This window comes from Salvelinus fontinalis, chromosome 1 (genome assembly GCF_029448725.1).
Source record: "Salvelinus fontinalis isolate EN_2023a chromosome 1, ASM2944872v1, whole genome shotgun sequence".
NCBI classification, from domain to species: domain Eukaryota; kingdom Metazoa; phylum Chordata; class Actinopteri; order Salmoniformes; family Salmonidae; genus Salvelinus; species Salvelinus fontinalis.
This window is the reverse complement of record NC_074665.1, coordinates 77,602,568-77,621,536: the sequence shown is the minus strand read 5'-3', so window position 1 is coordinate 77,621,536 and position 18,969 is coordinate 77,602,568. Positions and strand designations below refer to the sequence as shown.

The 18,969-nt window shown below is 44.2% G+C and overlaps 2 protein-coding genes across 3 annotated transcripts in view; one reads left to right on the top strand and one right to left on the bottom strand.

The window, feature by feature from the left end:
* The window catches only part of LOC129813334 (pseudokinase FAM20A-like), a 38,764-nt gene extending 35,333 nt beyond the window's left edge, over positions 1-3,431 (top strand). Inside the window, exons 7-11 of the mRNA XM_055866000.1 lie at positions 78-258; positions 1,333-1,442; positions 1,576-1,657; positions 1,747-1,806; positions 1,980-3,431. Of these exons, the coding sequence (XP_055721975.1) occupies positions 78-258; positions 1,333-1,442; positions 1,576-1,657; positions 1,747-1,806; positions 1,980-2,259 (713 nt within the window). The 3' untranslated portion in view covers positions 2,260-3,431. The remainder of the gene's footprint in view (positions 1-77; positions 259-1,332; positions 1,443-1,575; positions 1,658-1,746; positions 1,807-1,979) is intronic.
* A 2,019-nt stretch (positions 3,432-5,450) lies between these two features.
* Positions 5,451-18,607, bottom strand: LOC129822250 (cAMP-dependent protein kinase type I-alpha regulatory subunit). Of its 2 annotated transcripts, none has more exons than XM_055881544.1 (11): positions 18,450-18,607; positions 17,121-17,321; positions 16,774-16,941; positions 13,481-13,572; positions 13,295-13,356; positions 13,142-13,188; positions 12,541-12,699; positions 9,840-9,900; positions 9,517-9,638; positions 9,342-9,423; positions 5,451-9,127 (listed from the first exon to the last, which is right to left on the bottom strand). In XM_055881544.1, the coding sequence occupies exons 2-11, from the start codon at positions 17,292-17,294 to the stop codon at positions 8,955-8,957; spliced, it is 1,140 nt and encodes a 379-aa protein (XP_055737519.1). In that variant the 5' UTR covers positions 17,295-17,321; positions 18,450-18,607; the 3' UTR covers positions 5,451-8,954. The 2 variants fall into 2 exon arrangements, with proteins under 2 accessions (XP_055737519.1, XP_055736744.1); XM_055880769.1 differs by having other exon boundaries at positions 17,121-17,346; positions 18,450-18,606.
* Between the last annotated feature and the right edge of the window lie 362 nt (positions 18,608-18,969).

Here is an 18,969-nt window from a genome sequence, read left to right as displayed (position 1 = left end):
GATTAAATGGCGATGATGAAATCGGCGTACTGCTGGTTTAAACCAATCTATATCTATGTCTATTCTCTTTCAAACAGCAAACAACACATGTTTCTTTGCCAAGTGTCTGTACGTGTGTAAGACTGAGTATGCAGTGTGTGGGAGCCCTGACCTGCTGGAGGGCTCCATGTCAGCCTACCTCCCCGGTCTCAGCATTGCCCCTCGTATCTCCCTCCCCAACCCCTGGATACGATCATACACCTTCACTGGCAGGGAGGAGTAAGCATACAACCCTTAACCCTGAGACCTGAGACCGTAACCCTGAGACCTTAACCCTGAGACCTGACACCTTAACCCTGAGACCTGAGACCATAACCCTGAGACCTTAACCCTGACACCTTACCCCTGAGACCTTAACCCTGAGACCTGAGACCGTAACCCTGAGACCTGAGACCGTAACCCTGAGACCTGAGACCTTAACCCTGAGATCTTAACCCTGAGACCGTAACCCTGAGACCGTAACCCTGAGACCTTAACCCTGAGATCTTAACCCTGAGACCGTAACCCTGAGACCGTAACACTGAGACCTTAACCCTGAGACCTTAACCCTGAGACTGTAACCCTGAGACTGTAACCCTGAGACCGTAACCCTGAGACCGTAACACTGAGACCTTAACCCTGAGACTGTAACCCTGAGACTGTAACCCTGAGACTGTAACCCTGAGACCGTAACCCTGAGACCGTAACCCTGAGACCTTAACCCTGAGACCGTAACCCTGAGACCGTAACCCTGAGACCGTAACCCTGAGACCTTAACCCTGAGACCGTAACCCTGAGACCGTATCCCTGAGACCGTAACCCTGAGACCTTAACCCTGAGACCGTAACCCTGAGACCTTAACCCTGAGACCGTAACCCTGAGCCCGTAACCCTGAGACCGTAACCCTGAGACCGTAACCCTGAGACCTTAACCCTGAGACCGTAACCCTGAGACCTTAACCCTGAGTCCGTAACCCTGAGACCGTAACCCTGAGACCGTAACCCTGAGACCTTAACCCTGAGACCTTAACCCTGAGACCGTAACCCTGAGACCGTAACCCTGAGACCGTAACCCTGAGACCGTAACCCTGAGACCTTAACCCTGAGACCTTAACCCTGAGACCGTAACCCTGAGACTGTAACCCCGAGACCTACACATCTCTTCCCATTTGCCATTTTGGAGCATCTCATTTCCATTTTGAAAGTTAATTTATGATAAGTCAATATGGCAGACAGAACATTCATTTCTTGTTACAATTCATATCTTGTTATAATATCTTATAATATCTTGTTATAATCTGTCTGTCTCTACCAGGTGGGAGGTGAACCCCTTCTACTGTGACACCATAAAGCGTCTGTATCCCTACAACTCAGGGAACAGGCTGCTCAACATCATAGATATGGCCATCTTTGACTTCCTCATTGGTATGTACTACCACCCATCACCCCTGATGGACCCCTGTCCTCATCCCATATGACACCCTATTACCTATGCAGTGCTCTACTTTTCTCTGTAGTCCTATGTGAGTGAACATTTGTTCTTGGCACATTCCCTCAGGTAACATGGACAGGCACCATTATGAGATCTTCACTAAGTTTGGCGATGAAGGTTTCCTTCTTCACTTTGACAACGCCAAAGGGTGGGTACTAGAGTTGTTATATAACTTCAGTCATTGTACAATGGAATATTTGTTGTTCCCTTATGATGACATCACTTCCTGTGTTTCAGGTTTGGGAAGCATTCTCATGATGAGATGTCCATACTGGCTCCACTGTCACAGTGCTGCATGTAAATATGGAGCGCATACACTAGTCACTAATACAGATGAACTAACACCAATATTTAACCTTAATTGAAAACATTTGGCATGGCAACTGTCGAGTCAAGTCTCACTCTCTGCCCATCTCTCCCGCACTCTCTCTCCCCCTCTACCCCCTCTCCCGCCCCTCTTCACCTCTCAGTATAAAGCGTTCCACGTTGCTGCGGCTGCAGCTCCTCTCACAGGACCACTACAGGCTCAGTGACGTGATGAGGGAGTCCCTGGGAGGAGACGCACTGCAGCCGGTCCTCGCTGAGCCCCACCTGCAGGCCCTGGACCGCCGGCTGCAGCGCGTCCTGAAGACAGTCCACAGGTGTGTCCGCAGGCTGGGAGAGGCTCAGGTGATCACCACAGACTTTGTTGATACCTCCGTCATGCCTGAGTCTGTCAAACCAGTGGCTACGCCCAACAAGGAGAAGTAATTAAGGTTACTAAGGAATCCAAACGGAGAAGTGCACAATAATAGAGGATTAGGGTGGCATTTTGGACGTATCCCCAAGTCCTGCAAGGGAAGGTAACTATAGACTAAGGACAGCCTGAGGATCATAATGGCAGGTGAACCTGTCCTGTAAAGCAGGAAGCAGTCAGAGTAATACATTCTGCATTAGTTTTCAGTGGTGTGAATTCATGGATGCCAAGGGAAGACAGGCTTCTCCAAAAATTTGAAAATACATATATATATGTATAAAATACTGTATCTTTTGTCTCTCTATTTTCATAATTTTCCGTCAATTCGCAAGTGTCTGAATCTCACCGGAGAAATATTCTGAGTGAGGGAAATAGCGCCCCTCTGTCTCAGTATGTGTAGCCCATGTATCTGATGCTGTCTGGACCAAAAGAGTATGACATGTTCCCGCCGTAGGGTTTGATTGATTGATGTCAATAAGGATTTGGCCTCCCTTGATAAAAAAGTATAACATAATTAGCCAATCAGCATTGAGCTGAGCTCAACTGTGGGTTGTACTGCTGCAGCAAAACGCCTCCAAGGGAGGCCAGTTTGGATTTGGCTTCACACCAATCAAATCACATCCTGAGCAAAACTTCACTGTCAGAAAAGTGTGTCTGTTTCTGGTCTGCTTGTGTTGATGTCCTGCAGTAGCTAGCTTGCTAAATCGGCCCTTTGACAAGCCATGAATGGAATTTGGACTTGTGATGGCAATTCTCTCTACAGGCCAATGGTTATGACGGCAATTCCGATCTCACCATAGATCCATATATTGTGCCACTAGCCTGAGACGATTGAAGTTCAATATTTAGCCTAGATGGAGCCTAGTAGGCTCACATTAACTAGCTAGCTAACTTAACCGCTTCATTGCTACCCATGCGAGGAAGTTAGGCTAGCAAGCATTTTAGCTAGGCAGCCTATGAAAATAAAAAGTACAAAACCATAGATTGTTCTGCCAACATGAAAGAGAGGAGGACGGCATTGGCGTTCAACTAATCTATAAGTAGTGAGTCCCCACGCAAGCACACACACACAGACAGAAATCAGTACCATGGACAGCCACATGATATTTAGCCATATTGATTGGACAAAATTGTTTTTGGCATCTTTGTTTGTTTTCAATGTATTAAACTAAGCATATATAGCCTTGTTGATTTGATTATGTTTAAATGTTTAATATGGAATTGGTGCTGGAATAGAGGCAGTGCTACCGTTGTCTTTGTGCTGACATGCAGTAACTCAAAACCAGTAGTTGTTTAGTAATAGAGTAATAGGGTTATAGAGCAAACAATGCAATTATCGCATCATAGGTTTACCCCTACCTACATGTACAAATGACCTCGACTAACCTGTACCCCCGCAGATTGACTCAGTACCGGTACCCCTTGTATATAGCCTCGTTATTGTTATTTTATTGTGTTTATTTAGTAAATATTTTCTTAACTTTATTTCTCGAACTGTGGATCAAGGGCATGTAAGTAAGCATTTCACAGTAAGGTCTACACCTGTTATATTCGGTGAGTGTGACAAACAACATTTGATTTGATTTGAATATAGCTTTTTTACTGGCTTGGCTTCCACAGTGATTTTACCCACACAGCACAACTGCAAGTCTTTCAAGTCCAACGTTTGAAATGATACAGCCTGTTTTGTCAATAGACAGCAGCACTGCTTTCCTGCACTGTCAAAATGTCTCCTGTGTCCTTGGGCTATGTGGTCACCTGTATGTCACCGGGCACCTTGGAGTACAAACAAGACGTCATCTTTGGGGGGGAAGAGAGAGAAAGCTATTTAAAAGAGGTTGTGACTGAGAGGGGATGAGGGGTGGGGGAGACAGACAGCATCTAATCCCTGTCTGTCTGTCTCATCGGGAGGTGTCTGTATGTCTTTTTGTCTGTCTAAACAGGAGGTGTCCGTCTGTCTCGTCAGGAGGTGTGTGTCTGTCTTTCTGTCTCATCAGGAGTGTCCATATGACGTTCTGTCTTTCTGCCTCAACAGGAGGTATCTGTCTGTCTGTCTCATCAGGATGCGTCTGTCTCTTTCGTTGTGTTTGTCAGCCCTTTAAGTGGTTTCACAACACCAACCCAACCATAACACACCCTGACATAGATACTCCTCATCACAGCTACAGTACTGTATGTGGACATGCAGCTTATCATATCACCACCAGCTATACTTTGTTCTAACTAGTCTGAAACAAAGCTTTGTCTTCAAACAACGTTCTGTTGGATGCCATTTCATCACAACGTGTCTGGACCTTTTGCTCTGTGCTGCTCTCATTACTGTCCTGACCACAAACCCAATGCATCCTGATGTTTTTGATGAGAGGGAGAATAACCACAACTATTTTAAAGAGCCTATGTTAAATCATGCCAAATGAAGTTTGGCTTCTGCCCAACACTACTGAAGGGAGCCTATGTTAGCCAGTTTTATAAGGTGTCAGCAACAACAAAGGCTCAGTGACTGATCTTAATTACATGCAGGAGTGGGTTCTGGGTTTACCAACTTTATAAGCTTTCTGATGAAGTGTGTGTCAGTTTCATTCAACCTATTTCAAGCCTTTTTGTGGTCATTGCTCACACCATCATGCTTGGTAATTGTTCAAAAGAATATTCTTACAAAACAGTAATCCACCAACAGTTTGAATAATCCACCAACAGTCTGAAGGGGTTTCCTTTATCTCCTTCCTTCATATGCACTGAAACAAAACAGAATGTGAGGCCCTCCAGGGGATTTTCCTTCACCTGTCCTGTCAGTTTATATGTGGGTGTAGTGACTAATGGGCAAAATCTGGCAGAAAGTGGTTGCTGGTATTAAATCCTAGATGCCATTACCTGCTGTTGTGCCCTTGAGCAAGGCACTTAACCCCCCACAACAGCTGCTGGGCATCCAGTATGCCAGCCCCCCACACCTCTCCAAAACCTGTATGTTTGTGTCTTTGAGGGGTTAGCTCAAATTTCAGTTGGACCTTGTGGGCAATCGACCAATAAAGTGACCTTAACCTTAAAGAAAGCACTGAAGACTTAAGAGGCACTGCCCTCCAGAGTTCAAAGATGATATTGCACCTTATTTACTACAGGATAGTCACTGTCTTCCAATTGGGACTATTTCGCCATTATTATAGTATAGACATATTCAGACAAAGTAAAGACGTACAAGACTCACAGGTAATTTTACCTTTTTATTGCTTAAACTGCCATCTGGAACAATCTATACCAAAAGGATAAACGTCTTTGCACATACAGGAAGTCAAACAGAGTACACTCATTGGGTAGAATAGAAAAAGAATGGTCCTCAGATGACCTGCAGCTCTCAGAGCCTGCTGCAGGCCCCGCAAACTTGCTGAAGGTCAGGCTAGCAGGAGTGTCTACGCCCAGGTTACATAAGCTAAGGCAAACCAGGTGGATTGCAGTGTGCCTACTAGTGAGCATTAATCTTGTGATGTGTTTTACCATATCAGTACTTTTATGTGAAGAAACACCAGCAAACCACTGGTGGGTTGTGAACTGCAAATAGACACCTGCAATATTCCAGAACATCAACAATCTGAAAGCAATACAAAAGTTTTGGACCAAGTAGGCAACACTGCAATCGACTCAGTATCATGTTGATTGGTTTTGAACATACATACGGTTACACAAGTCCATCCATCCAGCCAGCCATACTGTTTTGTACATAAGATTAAAATTGGAAACATGAAAGAGCCTAAACAAAGACAATATCTCAGAAAGGGGTAAAAGCATTACTGTATGTAAGGGTCCTTTCTGTTAGAAAGGGGTGTGGTGCAAGCTGTGAGGCAGGAATGAACAGGAATACAACTTAGACTATAGATTTCTGCAGGAGTTAGAAGAAAAATAGCTAATGACATGTGTTCTTAAGATTCAAGGGGTGAAGCTGGTAGTGAATGACCAACTGTTGTTTGATCGACAGGGGCAGTTTGAGAATACCATTTCATTACTTTACACTATGTTGTAGGTAGGCATAGAGTAGATAACAGATTGTTTCAAAAACACATTAAAATAATTTTCACTATGCTTTAACAGCGAAGCTGCTTTAAAATAAAGATATAATCGTAAAACTCATGACAATTTAATCTGATGTCTGAATTACCACAGTTGGGATGCTTTCTTACGCTTTTTAACTTTTGCGCTCAAATACATAAATAATTAAGTCTTAAAACCATCTACAATTCAGATTTATGTTATTTACTTTAAAAGCCCTTTCGCCTACTTTTAAGAGGTTAACCCATGACTGTCACATACTGTTTTTTCGGTTGACAAGAATAAGCATTTATTTACACTGAACACCTAAAATAGAATTTATGGAAAAATAAGCATTTACAAAAAGACATTTAAACATACTTAACTTTACCATCTTTCCAAACCATAGCCATAACATTAGTTTGTTCAGTCAATAAAGATAACAATAACTTTAATTGTCATAACTACAATAATAATTCTGTTTAAAAACATAGCGATTAAGTTATTTGGTGTATACTGAAAAATGCTGAATACTGAAAACCATTTAATAATCTTTCCCCCCCTATTGTAGCCAATAATGTACCAACAAATCAGAGGTGTGTTAACATGGTGATACTTCCTGTTTTGAGTTCCACTGCTTCTGACATAATAAGAATCTTCTATGCGTTCCGAGTAGTGCAAAACAATTACTAACATTTAGCACTAGTTTGGTAGCTGTCCAACAGAAAACTTTCTGGTTGCATTCAGTTGTACAAACTCTCAAACTAGATAAAATAACAGTGAATTGGATTGATGGACCAATCAATGGAAACAATGAGAAAATGTGAAAATGTCTGCGATTTAATGTACAGTAACAATGGAGGATAACCATTGATTATCATTGCATGGAAGCTACGTAAGAAATTAGATGCAATCATTATGCTCCCAGCATTCTTCTAATTCTAAAAAGTACAATTTTATGAATTATTTTGTAAGGATGTCAACATTGACACATTTTTATTGGAATCGAACTAGTTAAAAATATCTGAACAATATTCAGCATGGACTGTTACTTCACCATGTTACGTTTGATTGTCCCATCTTATCAATGGCCTGTCCTAACCTCGGCCAATCCCCTACTAATCACTGCTCGTGTTTAAACTAGAGGAAAACAATTCTAGATTTCAGTGAATGCAGTGAAAGCATACCATATGAATTTGGTACATTTAAACTGTAACATAACTGTGCTCCTATAGGTGACTATAATAGCTAGGTGATGGGTAGCGTAACATTTAGATGAGTAAAAAAAAAAGTCAAAGCAAATGGAAGATCATTTTAAGTGACATTGAAGCAAAATCGCATTGGTGGACCCTGGTTCTAAAAGAGGAGGCGTTATGGGGTTACATCCGGGATTAGGGGGTGGGTACAGGGGTAGGGGATGTGTTATGGGGTTACATCCGGGATTAGGGGGTGGGTACAGGGGTAGGGGATGTGTTATGGGGTTACATCCGGGATTAGGGGGTGGGTACAGGGGTAGGGGATGTGTTATGGGGTTACATCCGGGATTAGGGGGTGGGTACAGGGGTAGGGGATGTGTTATGGGGTTACATCCGGGATTAGGGGGTGGGTACAGGGGTAGGGGATGTGTTATGGGGTTACATCCGGGATTAGGGGGTGGGTACAGGGGTAGGGGATGTGTTATGGGGTTACATCCGGGATTAGGGGGTGGGTACAGGGGTATGGGATGTGTTATGGGGTTATATCCGGGATTAGGGGGTGGGTACAGGGGTAGGGGATGTGTTATGGGGTTACATCCGGGATTAGGGGGTGGGTACAGGGGTAGGGGATGCGTTATGGGGTTACATCCGGGATTAGGGGGTGGGTACAGGGGTAGGGGATGCGTTATGGGGTTACATCCGGGATTAGGGGGTGGGTACAGGGGTAGGGGATGCGTTATGGGGTTACATCCGGGATTAGGGGTAGGGGATGCGTTATGGGGTTACATCCGGGATTAGGGGTAGGGGATGCGTTATGGGGTTACATCCGGGATTAGGGGTAGGGGATGCGTTATGGGGTTACATCCGGGATTAGGGGTAGGGGATGCGTTATGGGGTTACATCCGGGATTAGGGGTAGGGGATGCGTTATGGGGTTACATCCGGGATTAGGGGTAGGGGATGCGTTATGGGGTTACATCCGGGATTAGGGGGTGGGTACAGGGGTAGGGGATGCGTTATGGGGTTACATCCGGGATTAGGGGTTGGGTACAGGGGTAGGGGATGTGTTATGGGGTTACATAGGGGATTAGGGGGTGGGTACAGGGGTAGGGGAGGCGTTGTGGTTACATCCGGGATTAGGGGGTGGGTACAGGGGTAGGGGATGTGTTATGGGGTTACATAAGGGATTAGGGGGTGGGTACAGGGGTAGGGGATGTGTTATGGTGTTATAGGGGATTAGGGGGTGGGGTGTGTTATGGGGTTACAAAGGGGATTAGGGGGTACAGGAGGTGTTCTGGGGTTACAAAGGGGATTAGGGGGTACAGGAGGTGTTCTGGGGTTACAAAGGGGATTAGGGGGTACAGGGGGTGTTCTGGGGTTACAAAGGGGATTAGGGGGTACAGGAGGTGTTCTGGGGTTACAAAGAGGATTAGGGGGTACAGGGGGTGTTCTGGGGTTACAAAGAGGATTAGGGGGTACAGGAGGTGGGAAAACCCCTCAGACAGACAGTGACACGAAGCTGTTGTACTGTTGGATGTTGCGTTTGAGAATGTCCGAGCAGGGTCCCAGGACACGCTCAAACCGCGGTCGGTCCAGCTTCACACACTTCAGAGGACCGCGGGCGACCACAGTGGCAGCACGGGGACGGTTCATCAGCAGGGCAATCTCACCTGGAGGAACGGAGTACATGTTCAATACAAAACAGGCTTCACAAATCTGGTTAATTTAAATATAACCTCCATATGTGAGAGGCTTCACAACTCAGGTTAGAGCTTTGTGCTTATTTATCATACCACCTTAAAATGTGAGATTCAGGATTAAATAGTGCATATATAAACAAATTAATCTAGAAAGAAACTTGATGCCTGAGGAGGTTCTTCTTACCAAAGTAGTCAGACGGTTGTAACCTCCCAACTTCCACAAACTCCTCGTTCTCAGAGCGACGCTGCAACACAGCTGCAGAACCCTACAGAACACCAACATCAGGGTAGTGTTCAGTAGGGAGAAAAGGTGTTGAAACAGAGTGAAACGGGGAGGTACTTTAGTGTGATGTGCATACCTCCAGTATGATGAAGAACTCGTCGCCAGGCTCTCCCTGCACCACGATCTTCTGTCCGTCATCAAACTGCACCGGCTCCAGAGAGTCAGCCACCGTCAGACGCTCCCATTTGTCCAGAGACTCTGAGGGGGTGGAGTCACAAGATGTAACATCACAATACTGAACCAAAAGGAAACAACTGTACAGTACAGCTAGGTGGTAAAGGAAGGGTTATTAACCCCTCCGGCAATGAACAGCATCTTGAAAGCCACTGTATGCAAGTTGCTATAATCATTATTATTACAGGGGAAAAGTCAAAGATGAGAAGAAACAGTGAGCCTTACCTAAGATGGAGACTTTGCTGAGGAACTCCTCGTACATCTTCCTCTTCCTCAAAGTGCTGCCCTGTAAACAACAACAATCCTAATGTTTATTCCCGAGTTCTGACGTTTGTTGTAAGCCTTCAAACGCCATCATGTATCTGCTGCTCATAGGGCTAATCTTTTGTAGTTGTCTCCAATGTTCCCTCCAATTTTTTACGGCACTGAGCAAATTTCAGGTCTGCTGAGCGAAAACTTAACGGTAGTGAAAATTCTGTACAACTTCCAGCACGTGTTTACAGTGAACACTAAGGCTGTACACCCTTTGAACTACAGTTAACAGTGGCCAGGTAGGCTATTTGATCATAATGTACAGTAGACCTACCAGAGTGGCCTACAATCAAAAACAAGAGAAAATGCATGCCATAGCATTTCAACATGGAAAAAGCTGTTCTATCATTTTGCAAACAGTAGCAGCCAATGTGTGGTGTTCAATGTAGGCCTACATTCCGTGAGACTTTAGAAAAGAAACATGCAGGCATTGACATTAACCTGTTTATGCACTTGTCCTTCAGAAATGGAAGTGACTGAAATACTGTTGTTTTGCTTGATGAAAGAAACCACTTTACAAAATGCATTATTATTCCCATACCATTATTACAGAGAATCAGACAAATTATGCTACCCTCTGCCTATTAGCTACTTAGCTCATTCAACCCGGTGTCAAAATACAACACTGCCCATTTACAAAAAATACAAATAAAGCTCTTTTCTTGACTCGCTTTTCAAAGAGGTCTAGAAATGTACACGTTTTGTGCTCTTGTAGGAAGCAATCACTCCACTATTACTGACTACAAATGATCTATAACTGGGCTAATAACTCACTAACTAGCAACGGATATGAAGAAAATGTGCACACGTGGCTACACGCAGCTCTCGCTTTGATCTCAAAACAAGCGTACATACTCACGACCGCTCATGCTGTAAACACAGTCCAGTTCAAATATGGCACAAATCCATATACTGCAACGGTCTATTTGCATATAGACCTACTGCAGCTATGATTGGTTATGCCACACCGGTCTGTGTAAAGTACGGGCTGAGTCGTGTGTGTCAATGCAATAGAAACCTACTCAGATGCGTTCCGCCTACAACTAAATCTCTTGCATAGTTTATTATGTTGCATTGAAAATGGCTAATAATGCATTGATTCGAATCACAATTGCCACAGTAAAGGGAAACATTGATAGTGTTAGCAGGGAAAACTGTAGAACAGTGGTAAACCAACCTTTTCTGAGTCAAGATCACTGAGTCAAAATGCACGCTCAGATGTTTTTAACGTGACGAAAAAAACATAACCCTATTCAACATTAACCAATTATAAACAGTACTGTAGCAATGAGGTTGCTCAGTATGCTATAGGCCCAATACAATATAACCGCATATTAGCTTTGCTTGAATTGCCAATGCATTGTTGTTTGGGCAATTTTTTGGTATTATATTTCAAAATTTGAGGTAGGCTATATGACCACACCAGTAATAGATCCGTTGTTGTATTACTTGTATGCTCACTCAGCTGTGCTTCACATTTAAAATTATTTGCTTTTTATTACTGGGCTGATGGTGCCTGCATCTGATGGTCAGTCTCAGCAGAGGAAGAGAGCAGCAGACTGAGGGTCTGCATCTCAACATCCCTCCATTCTCCCTTTCCTCCACTGACACTGACCAAAAAGGGTCACTGTCTTCCAGCTGATGGCACAACTTGAGTCACACCGCATTATTTCTGCCTTATGCACAAATTCATGTTGTTTTTCCTATGAGAAAAGTGAAATATGATTTAATATTAAATAATACCGAAGACGCTAATAATAACAGCATAAGCCCATCTACTTTCCTACTCATTCATTACTGCTGCAGTGCTTGTTGTAGCACTGAGTGGAAATAGGAAGAACGTGCATTTTATGGCTTATAAAAGTGTTGAATACAAAGTGTTGACAGTACAGAGTAAGAATTTAACATCAACTCACTCATAAAAACAGCATCTCTTTGCTGTACTTGTTGACAGTCTCTCTCTAGCCATGGTTTTAAACATTTAGAAATCTCAGAATAAAATTTGCTGTAGCTTTCTTTTATGCCCGCTATGTTACTGCAGACACTGTAATCTGAGCCATCCGATTGGCCAGCGGTAGACCTTTCGTGCATTTGATTTGCTCTCAAGGCACGCTGGTAAGGCAGAGTTTGTATCTTCAGACACATGAAATGGTTCAAAATGGCAACAGTTGGCCTACCCGGCGCATAGGACAGCTGAATCAGGTGCACTTTCCGCCAACAGCCAGACAATTTTTTTTAAATATCAACATACGGCTTTATCATTGGGTTTTTAACAGAAATGTTTGCCGATCAACTAGGAATGCCTTGGAGATTGACGTGACCGCTGCTCTAGAAAGTTGAGAGAAGTTCAATCTAGTGCTTCTCTCTGTGGGCTGATATTTCTGCACGGCAGTCCCGGGGGAGCTGTGCCGACAGTCTCTGGGCTACTGCGCGCATGCAGCTTAGAGGGACCATTGGTTGTCTGTATATTCAATTCATTAAATCCAGCAGTTATAAAAATCATAGCAATTCCACCTGTCCCTACTCATCGTTAATTATTCCAAAAGTATTGAAGGTAAATCAACAAATAGGGTCAGTCAGGTGAAGTGTCATAGCAGAGCAGGGCGAGGCTCACCATGAGTATCCTCCTGTAGCTGTCTCTGTCGATGCCCCACAGTTTGACGTTGGTCTTGGCTCGGACGGTGGCAGCCCTGGGGGTCCCGTATATCAGGGCCAACTCTCCAAAGCTGCCCCCCTCCCCGATATTGGTCACCCACTCATTGTTGACATACACCTGGCAGGAAGGTGTGGGGGGGTGTTTAGACATTTAGACCAGGTAAGGTTAGTAAAATACTGTCTCTATTAGATGTTGTCGTTTCTGCCTATGTCTATGTCGTTTCTATGTCTATGTCGTTTCTTGTATTGTGTAGAAATAATTAGGTTTGGCCATCTAATTAGAATCCTATTTCTATGAGAGTAGGCATGCTAAGGTATTAGATAACAGGAATCTGAATAACCAAGTAACAGATGACAAAAAATAACATATAAAAAGAGTTGCAAAAGTAAGCCTGTCATATTCCGGGGGGGGGGGGGACAAGACAAGCTTTCAACTTGGGGGCCTGTCTTTAAAAAAAAAATTTTAAATGGAACGCTTGTGTGTGTGTTAACACGAGAGAGTCATTGTGCAAAAGCAAAAAGAGTGTTGTTGGTTCCTAAAATACATCAAAGAGACGTACATCCGTCTCTCCTTGGTCGATGACGTAGAAATTATCCCCCTCATCACCTGACAGGGAAGAGAGGATATTGTTCATATTTTCTCTGGAATAAAAAGACATTCAGGTCTAATTGAATTTCCACTGAATCTAAAGAAAAATAAGATCCTACTGTACCTTGCATAATGATAGTCTCTCCAGCGATGTAGGTAACTGAAAACATGGCATCAAATATGTCACTGCGAATAAAGATTGTATTTGTTTAGCTATTGTAAAAATATTAAAGTTTGTGACTTGATCAGTGGGATTGATAAACTCATTGACAACAAAACTTTACAGACAAATCAAAGCCTGTTAACATACCTCCTCTCGTTGTCATCCAAGTGAGAGAAAAGCACATTCTTTTCGATAGCTTTAGCCAGGGCAGCCATTGTTTTGTAGTCTTTAGGAATGACCTTGAAAACAAAACGCATCCAAGATTAGGCATTTCACCCAAGCTATTCACAAGATCTCCAGCCAGCCCATAAATGACTAAGTAGAGGACACTTTTGTGGACTAGTCTGAGCGACTGTGCTTTGCGGACTAGTCTGAGCGACTGTGCTTTGCGGACTAGTCTGAGCGACTGTGCTTTGCGGACTAGTCTGAGCGACTGTGCTTTGCGGACTAGTCTGAGCGACTGTGCTTTGCGGACTAGTCTGAGCGACTGTGCTTTGCGGACTAGTCTGAGCGACTGTGCTTTGCGGACTAGTCTGAGCGACTGTGCTTTGCGGACTAGTCTGAGCGACTGTGCTTTGCGGACTAGTCTGAGCGACTGTGCTTTGCGGACTAGTCTGAGCGACTGTGCTTTGCGGACTAGTCTGAGCGACTGTGCTTTGCGGACTAGTCTGAGCGACTGTGCTTTGCGGACTAGTCTGAGCGACTGTGCTTTGCGGACTAGTCTGAGCGACTGTGCTTTGCGGACTAGTCTGAGCGACTGTGCTTTGCGGACTAGTCTGAGCGACTGTGCTTTGCGGACTAGTCTGAGCGACTGTGCTTTGCGGACTAGTCTGAGCGACTGTGCTTTGCGGACTAGTCTGAGCGACTGTGCTTTGCGGACTAGTCTGAGCGACTGTGCTTTGCGGACTAGTCTGAGCGACTGTGCTTTGCGGACTAGTCTGAGCGACTGTGCTTTGCGGACTAGTCTGAGCGACTGTGCTTTGCGGACTAGTCTGAGCGACTGTGCTTTGCGGACTAGTCTGAGCGACTGTGCTTTGCGGACTAGTCTGAGCGACTGTGCTTTGCGGACTAGTCTGAGCGACTGTGCTTTGCGGACTAGTCTGAGCGACTGTGCTTTGCGGACTAGTCTGAGCGACTGTGCTTTGCGGACTAGTCTGAGCGACTGTGCTTTGCGGACTAGTCTGAGCGACTGTGCTTTGCGGACTAGTCTGAGCGACTGTGCTTTGCGGACTAGTCTGAGCGACTGTGCTTTGCGGACTAGTCTGAGCGACTGTGCTTTGCGGACTAGTCTGAGCGACTGTGCTTTGCGGACTAGTCTGAGCGACTGTGTTTTGCGGACTAGTCTGAGCGACTGTGTTTTGTGGACTAGTCTGAGCGACTGTGTTTTGTGGACTAGTCTGAGCGACTGTGTTTTGTGGACTAGTCCGAGCGACTGTGTTTTGTGGACTAGTCCGAGCGACTGTGTTTTGTGGACTAGTCAGGGATGCAAACTGGTGAGGGCCCAAAAAGGTGACTTTTTTTTTTGCATGTTTCAGTGCAAAAAAAAATGTATCCCTGCTAGGAGGAAATGCAGGTTTTAACTAATTAAACAACAAAGAATATGATCTACATGATCAGTCTCTGTGTGTAAAATAAGTGGTTAATGTGAACCTAACTCAGGTAAAGAAAGCAATTCAATGTTATTTGTTGCTTAGACTTTACTGCAAATGACACAAGTCTTAAGAAAAAACAATACACTTATATTGCAGTAAGCCATGAGAGCCTTTATAATAGAACGCTTGTGACCATGAGAGCCTTTATAATAGAACGCTTGTGAAAACACACACATAAATATTGCACTTGGGGAAAAAACATCTTGGGAAAAAAACAAATACAATGAAACAAAAACGCAGCTATTTTTGCTCTATTATAGAGGCCACTTATAGCAGACATCAATCAAGTACACAAGGCTACATGTGTGCAAAAATAACATTCACTGAGTAAAAAAATGTAATAATCCCCTTCACTCACGTGTTACGTGTTACTGTCAAGTGCAACAAAACAAAGGCAATATCTTTGGGCTACACTGCACATTATTACATTTTCTGCCTGTGGACATATGTCCTACAATGTGCCAGCAGAGCAAGATACCCTTTGTTGGCATAATTGATCTCTTTCAGGCAGAGAGTACACCTGGCATACCCCTTTTTATCCGCTGTATTGAAAAAGGTGAGAAATAGGGAAAGTGTGTGGTGTTTCTTTCACCTCTATAGTGGCATCCAGTTTAAGCCAGGCCCAACTCCAGCTACACTTGATCCCTGAATCCACTTGTTTAACAAGCAACGCCTCATTTTCACCTAATTCTCTCTTTCTGAAAATTAACCACATACTGTAGAGGTTAAACATTAGTTCACAGATCGTAGTTAGTTCGTTAGCAAATTAACTAGTCAACATTTCACACAGATTCCCAGGATCCAGTAAGCAACTAACGTGTTATAACTTGAGAAAAGGCAAGGAGTCGTATACCAGTTAATACTATAGCGAATTGGTTAGGTTACTAATGTTAGCTCATCTGATGTTGTAACGTTAGCTAGCTAACGTTAGCTGTCTGACTTTATTAGTCAGCTAATTTTCACATCATAAACTCAATTATTTGATCAGTTAAGCTGGCTAATGTTGCTCAATATTTCTCTGGCTAGCTAATGGAGAATTCGATCCAGCTAGCAAGATAACGTTACTCAATGCTAACGATTCTTGTTCCACCACACTTTCCCTCACCTCAAACTATTCAAATGCCAGTTGTTTTTTGGTTACAGCTCATGAGGCGCTGATGCTGTAACTAGCAAATTGGTTGTCTCTTCTCTCTTCAGTAGCATGCTGCATTCTGTTGCTATGTGAACGATGGATACAGCCAGTATTGCGCCGAAAGCGCATCACTCGTTTGCTTACAGACAGTAGTGTGATCCAAAGCCAAGCATCCCTGGGACTAGTCCGAGTGACTGTGTTCTATGGGCCAGTCCGAGTGACTGTGTTCTGTGGGCCAGTCCGAGTGACTGTGTTCTGTGGGCCAGTCCGAGTGACTGTCTTCTGTGGGCCAGTCCGAGTGACTGTCTTCTGTGGGCCAGTCCGAGTGACTGTCTTCTGTGGGCCAGTCCGAGTGACTGTCTTCTGTGGGCCAGTCCGAGTGACTGTCTTCTGTGGGCCAGTCCGAGTGACTGTCTTCTGTGGGCCAGTCCGAGTGACTGTCTTCTGTGGGCCAGTCCGAGTGACTGTCTTCTGTGGGCCAGTCCGAGTGACTGTCTTCTGTGGGCCAGTCCGAGTGACTGTCTTCTGTGGGCCAGTCCGAGTGACTGTCTTCTGTGGGCCAGTCCGAGTGACTGTGTTTTGTTGATGCTGTGTTGTTTTAGTGGAGCCATGTGTTTGAAGGTGATTTCCTTTTTTTCCTGCGTGCGTTTCCTCACCTTTCTGACATAGGATGCAGCGTCCTCCTCTGTGTAGACCTCAGCGCTGATGGCTCCTCTCCGCCGGCGACCCTTGACAACGGGGTTCATGGGAGGAGACACCTCCTCATCCCTGGAGTCAGAACGGCTGCTGGCCTTCTGCTGGTTTAGGATCTGCTTGGCCTCCTCCTGCACGAGGTCACAAACATCCAATCAGCTGGCAGGGGAATGCTTTACAATATAAAAGGCACTACAATGATAAAACTACTTTCATGGAAGGGCCTGTCAGGTCCACAGGGGGGTACACAGCTAGACGGTACACATGCATGCACGCACGCAGATGCACGCATACACACCACCCTACCCACCTTCTCCAGCCTCTCAAAGTACTCTCTGAGGAATGCCATGGGTCTGTCAGGCCTGGAGGTACACAGCTGGACGATGCAGTCCTTCAGCAACTGCTGGATGTTGTGTTTCTGCACGTAGAGCTCACACTCCCTCAGACTCCTCTCCTCTTCACTGCTCGTACTGCTCGACGCCATCACGATGTGCTCCTGCTCCGCTACGACCTGGTAAACAAATCTGACCTTTGAACTAGAGATGGAGAGAGACAACTTGGATGGTTACTTCTATCATTTTCTGAAAGAGTTACAATGCTCTTTTAATGTGGTTGTTATTGTCTTCTAAAATGAGGGCGCATGTGAGACAAAAATAAAGTGAAGAGATGTGTTGCAGGGATGCTTGATGGAAATGTGGTCATATGATGATCTTACTAAGTGGTAAACCCACTGTATCCTTGCTTGATGTCATCTGACATTTCTTATCAGTTTCATAATGCAGAGGTCAGGATTACTGTATATCATAAACAGTAAATAGCACCACGTCATTCCTAATCTAACAAAGTAGATTATCAAAGACGGGGCCAGATAGCAAGCACGCCATGCTGCTTTACTACTAAAGACAGGATCTATTGCATTGGTAAAGTTAAGTCCTCCACCAAAGGGTTACATTGTACTGTTCAGTCGCATCACTCTAAGACAGATCATGAGGATACAAATGATAGAAACAACCATTTATATCAAGCATTAACAAACTAAATATCTTGCCGAGCTAATGTTGACTAGGATTTCAGACAGTTCTTGGATGTCCTGTTATCTAGTGATGCTTATTGCTCTGGCGTTTACTGCTTATGAACTTTCTCCTGGAATAATATAAGAGATGTAAAAAAAAAACGTTGATTGGAGCAGTAACGTTTACCAGTTGGAAGGGTAAAAGTATAAAGCAAACGCTGGTTGGCTACGATGCTAGTTAGCTAGCTATATTAGCTATTGCCTTCAAATACAAACAGGGAGCATAACCGATGACAGCATTCCAGACCTAGCTAGTTAGCTAAGTTAGGCCTTTAATACGTAGTTAACTAGCTACTAGAGTTAGTACGCGTCACATCGCTGTTTGGTCGCAGATTACTGGTACGTTAGCTAGTTAGTTAACTTAAACATACTAATGACGAAGCTAGCTTGCAAAAAAATTTATTGATTGATATCAAATCTAGCTAACTATTTGGCATTTAGGCCTGCAAAGCCCTCTTGCCAATGACGCCATCTTGAGCTCCATCATAAACAGATGCGAGGCGGAGGCTACATATCCCGCAATTGCAAGGACATCAATTTTCAACGACGAAGCATGTAAATACTTACAAGAACCCGCGAATTCTTACCGAGCCCTTCGTCACTGACTCGGTTTGGATGTTATTTCCACAAGCGTACCAAATTTCTCCCTTCGACTTTCCAAATCCTTGGACCGCTGCCCCACCGGATACGGGTTTAGGACCAATCACTAGCAGTCATTGACGTCAATTCGCCTCGTTCTGACATGTGAGCCGTAACCCTTGGCAACATTAAAGGGGAACGCACGGAAATCATGACGTCAATGGGAAAATTATTAAAATGATAGCGGATAGAAGGACCCGATAGTCTCCTATTCAAAATGTCCCATGAACAGTGAGTGGGTGGAGCATCCTCTATTCAAATACATCTCAATATAGGAATATTTTTGGGGATGAGATTGTTGTTTTAGATAAATGTCTGCACGCTATGCCTCAGCAGTTCAGGTTTATAATAAACAATAGATGGCAGTGCCATTGGATTATATTTATGTTTCATGATTGATCAGCCAAGGAATTTGTAAAATACATTGTTGGTATGCATAGCTTTTGTG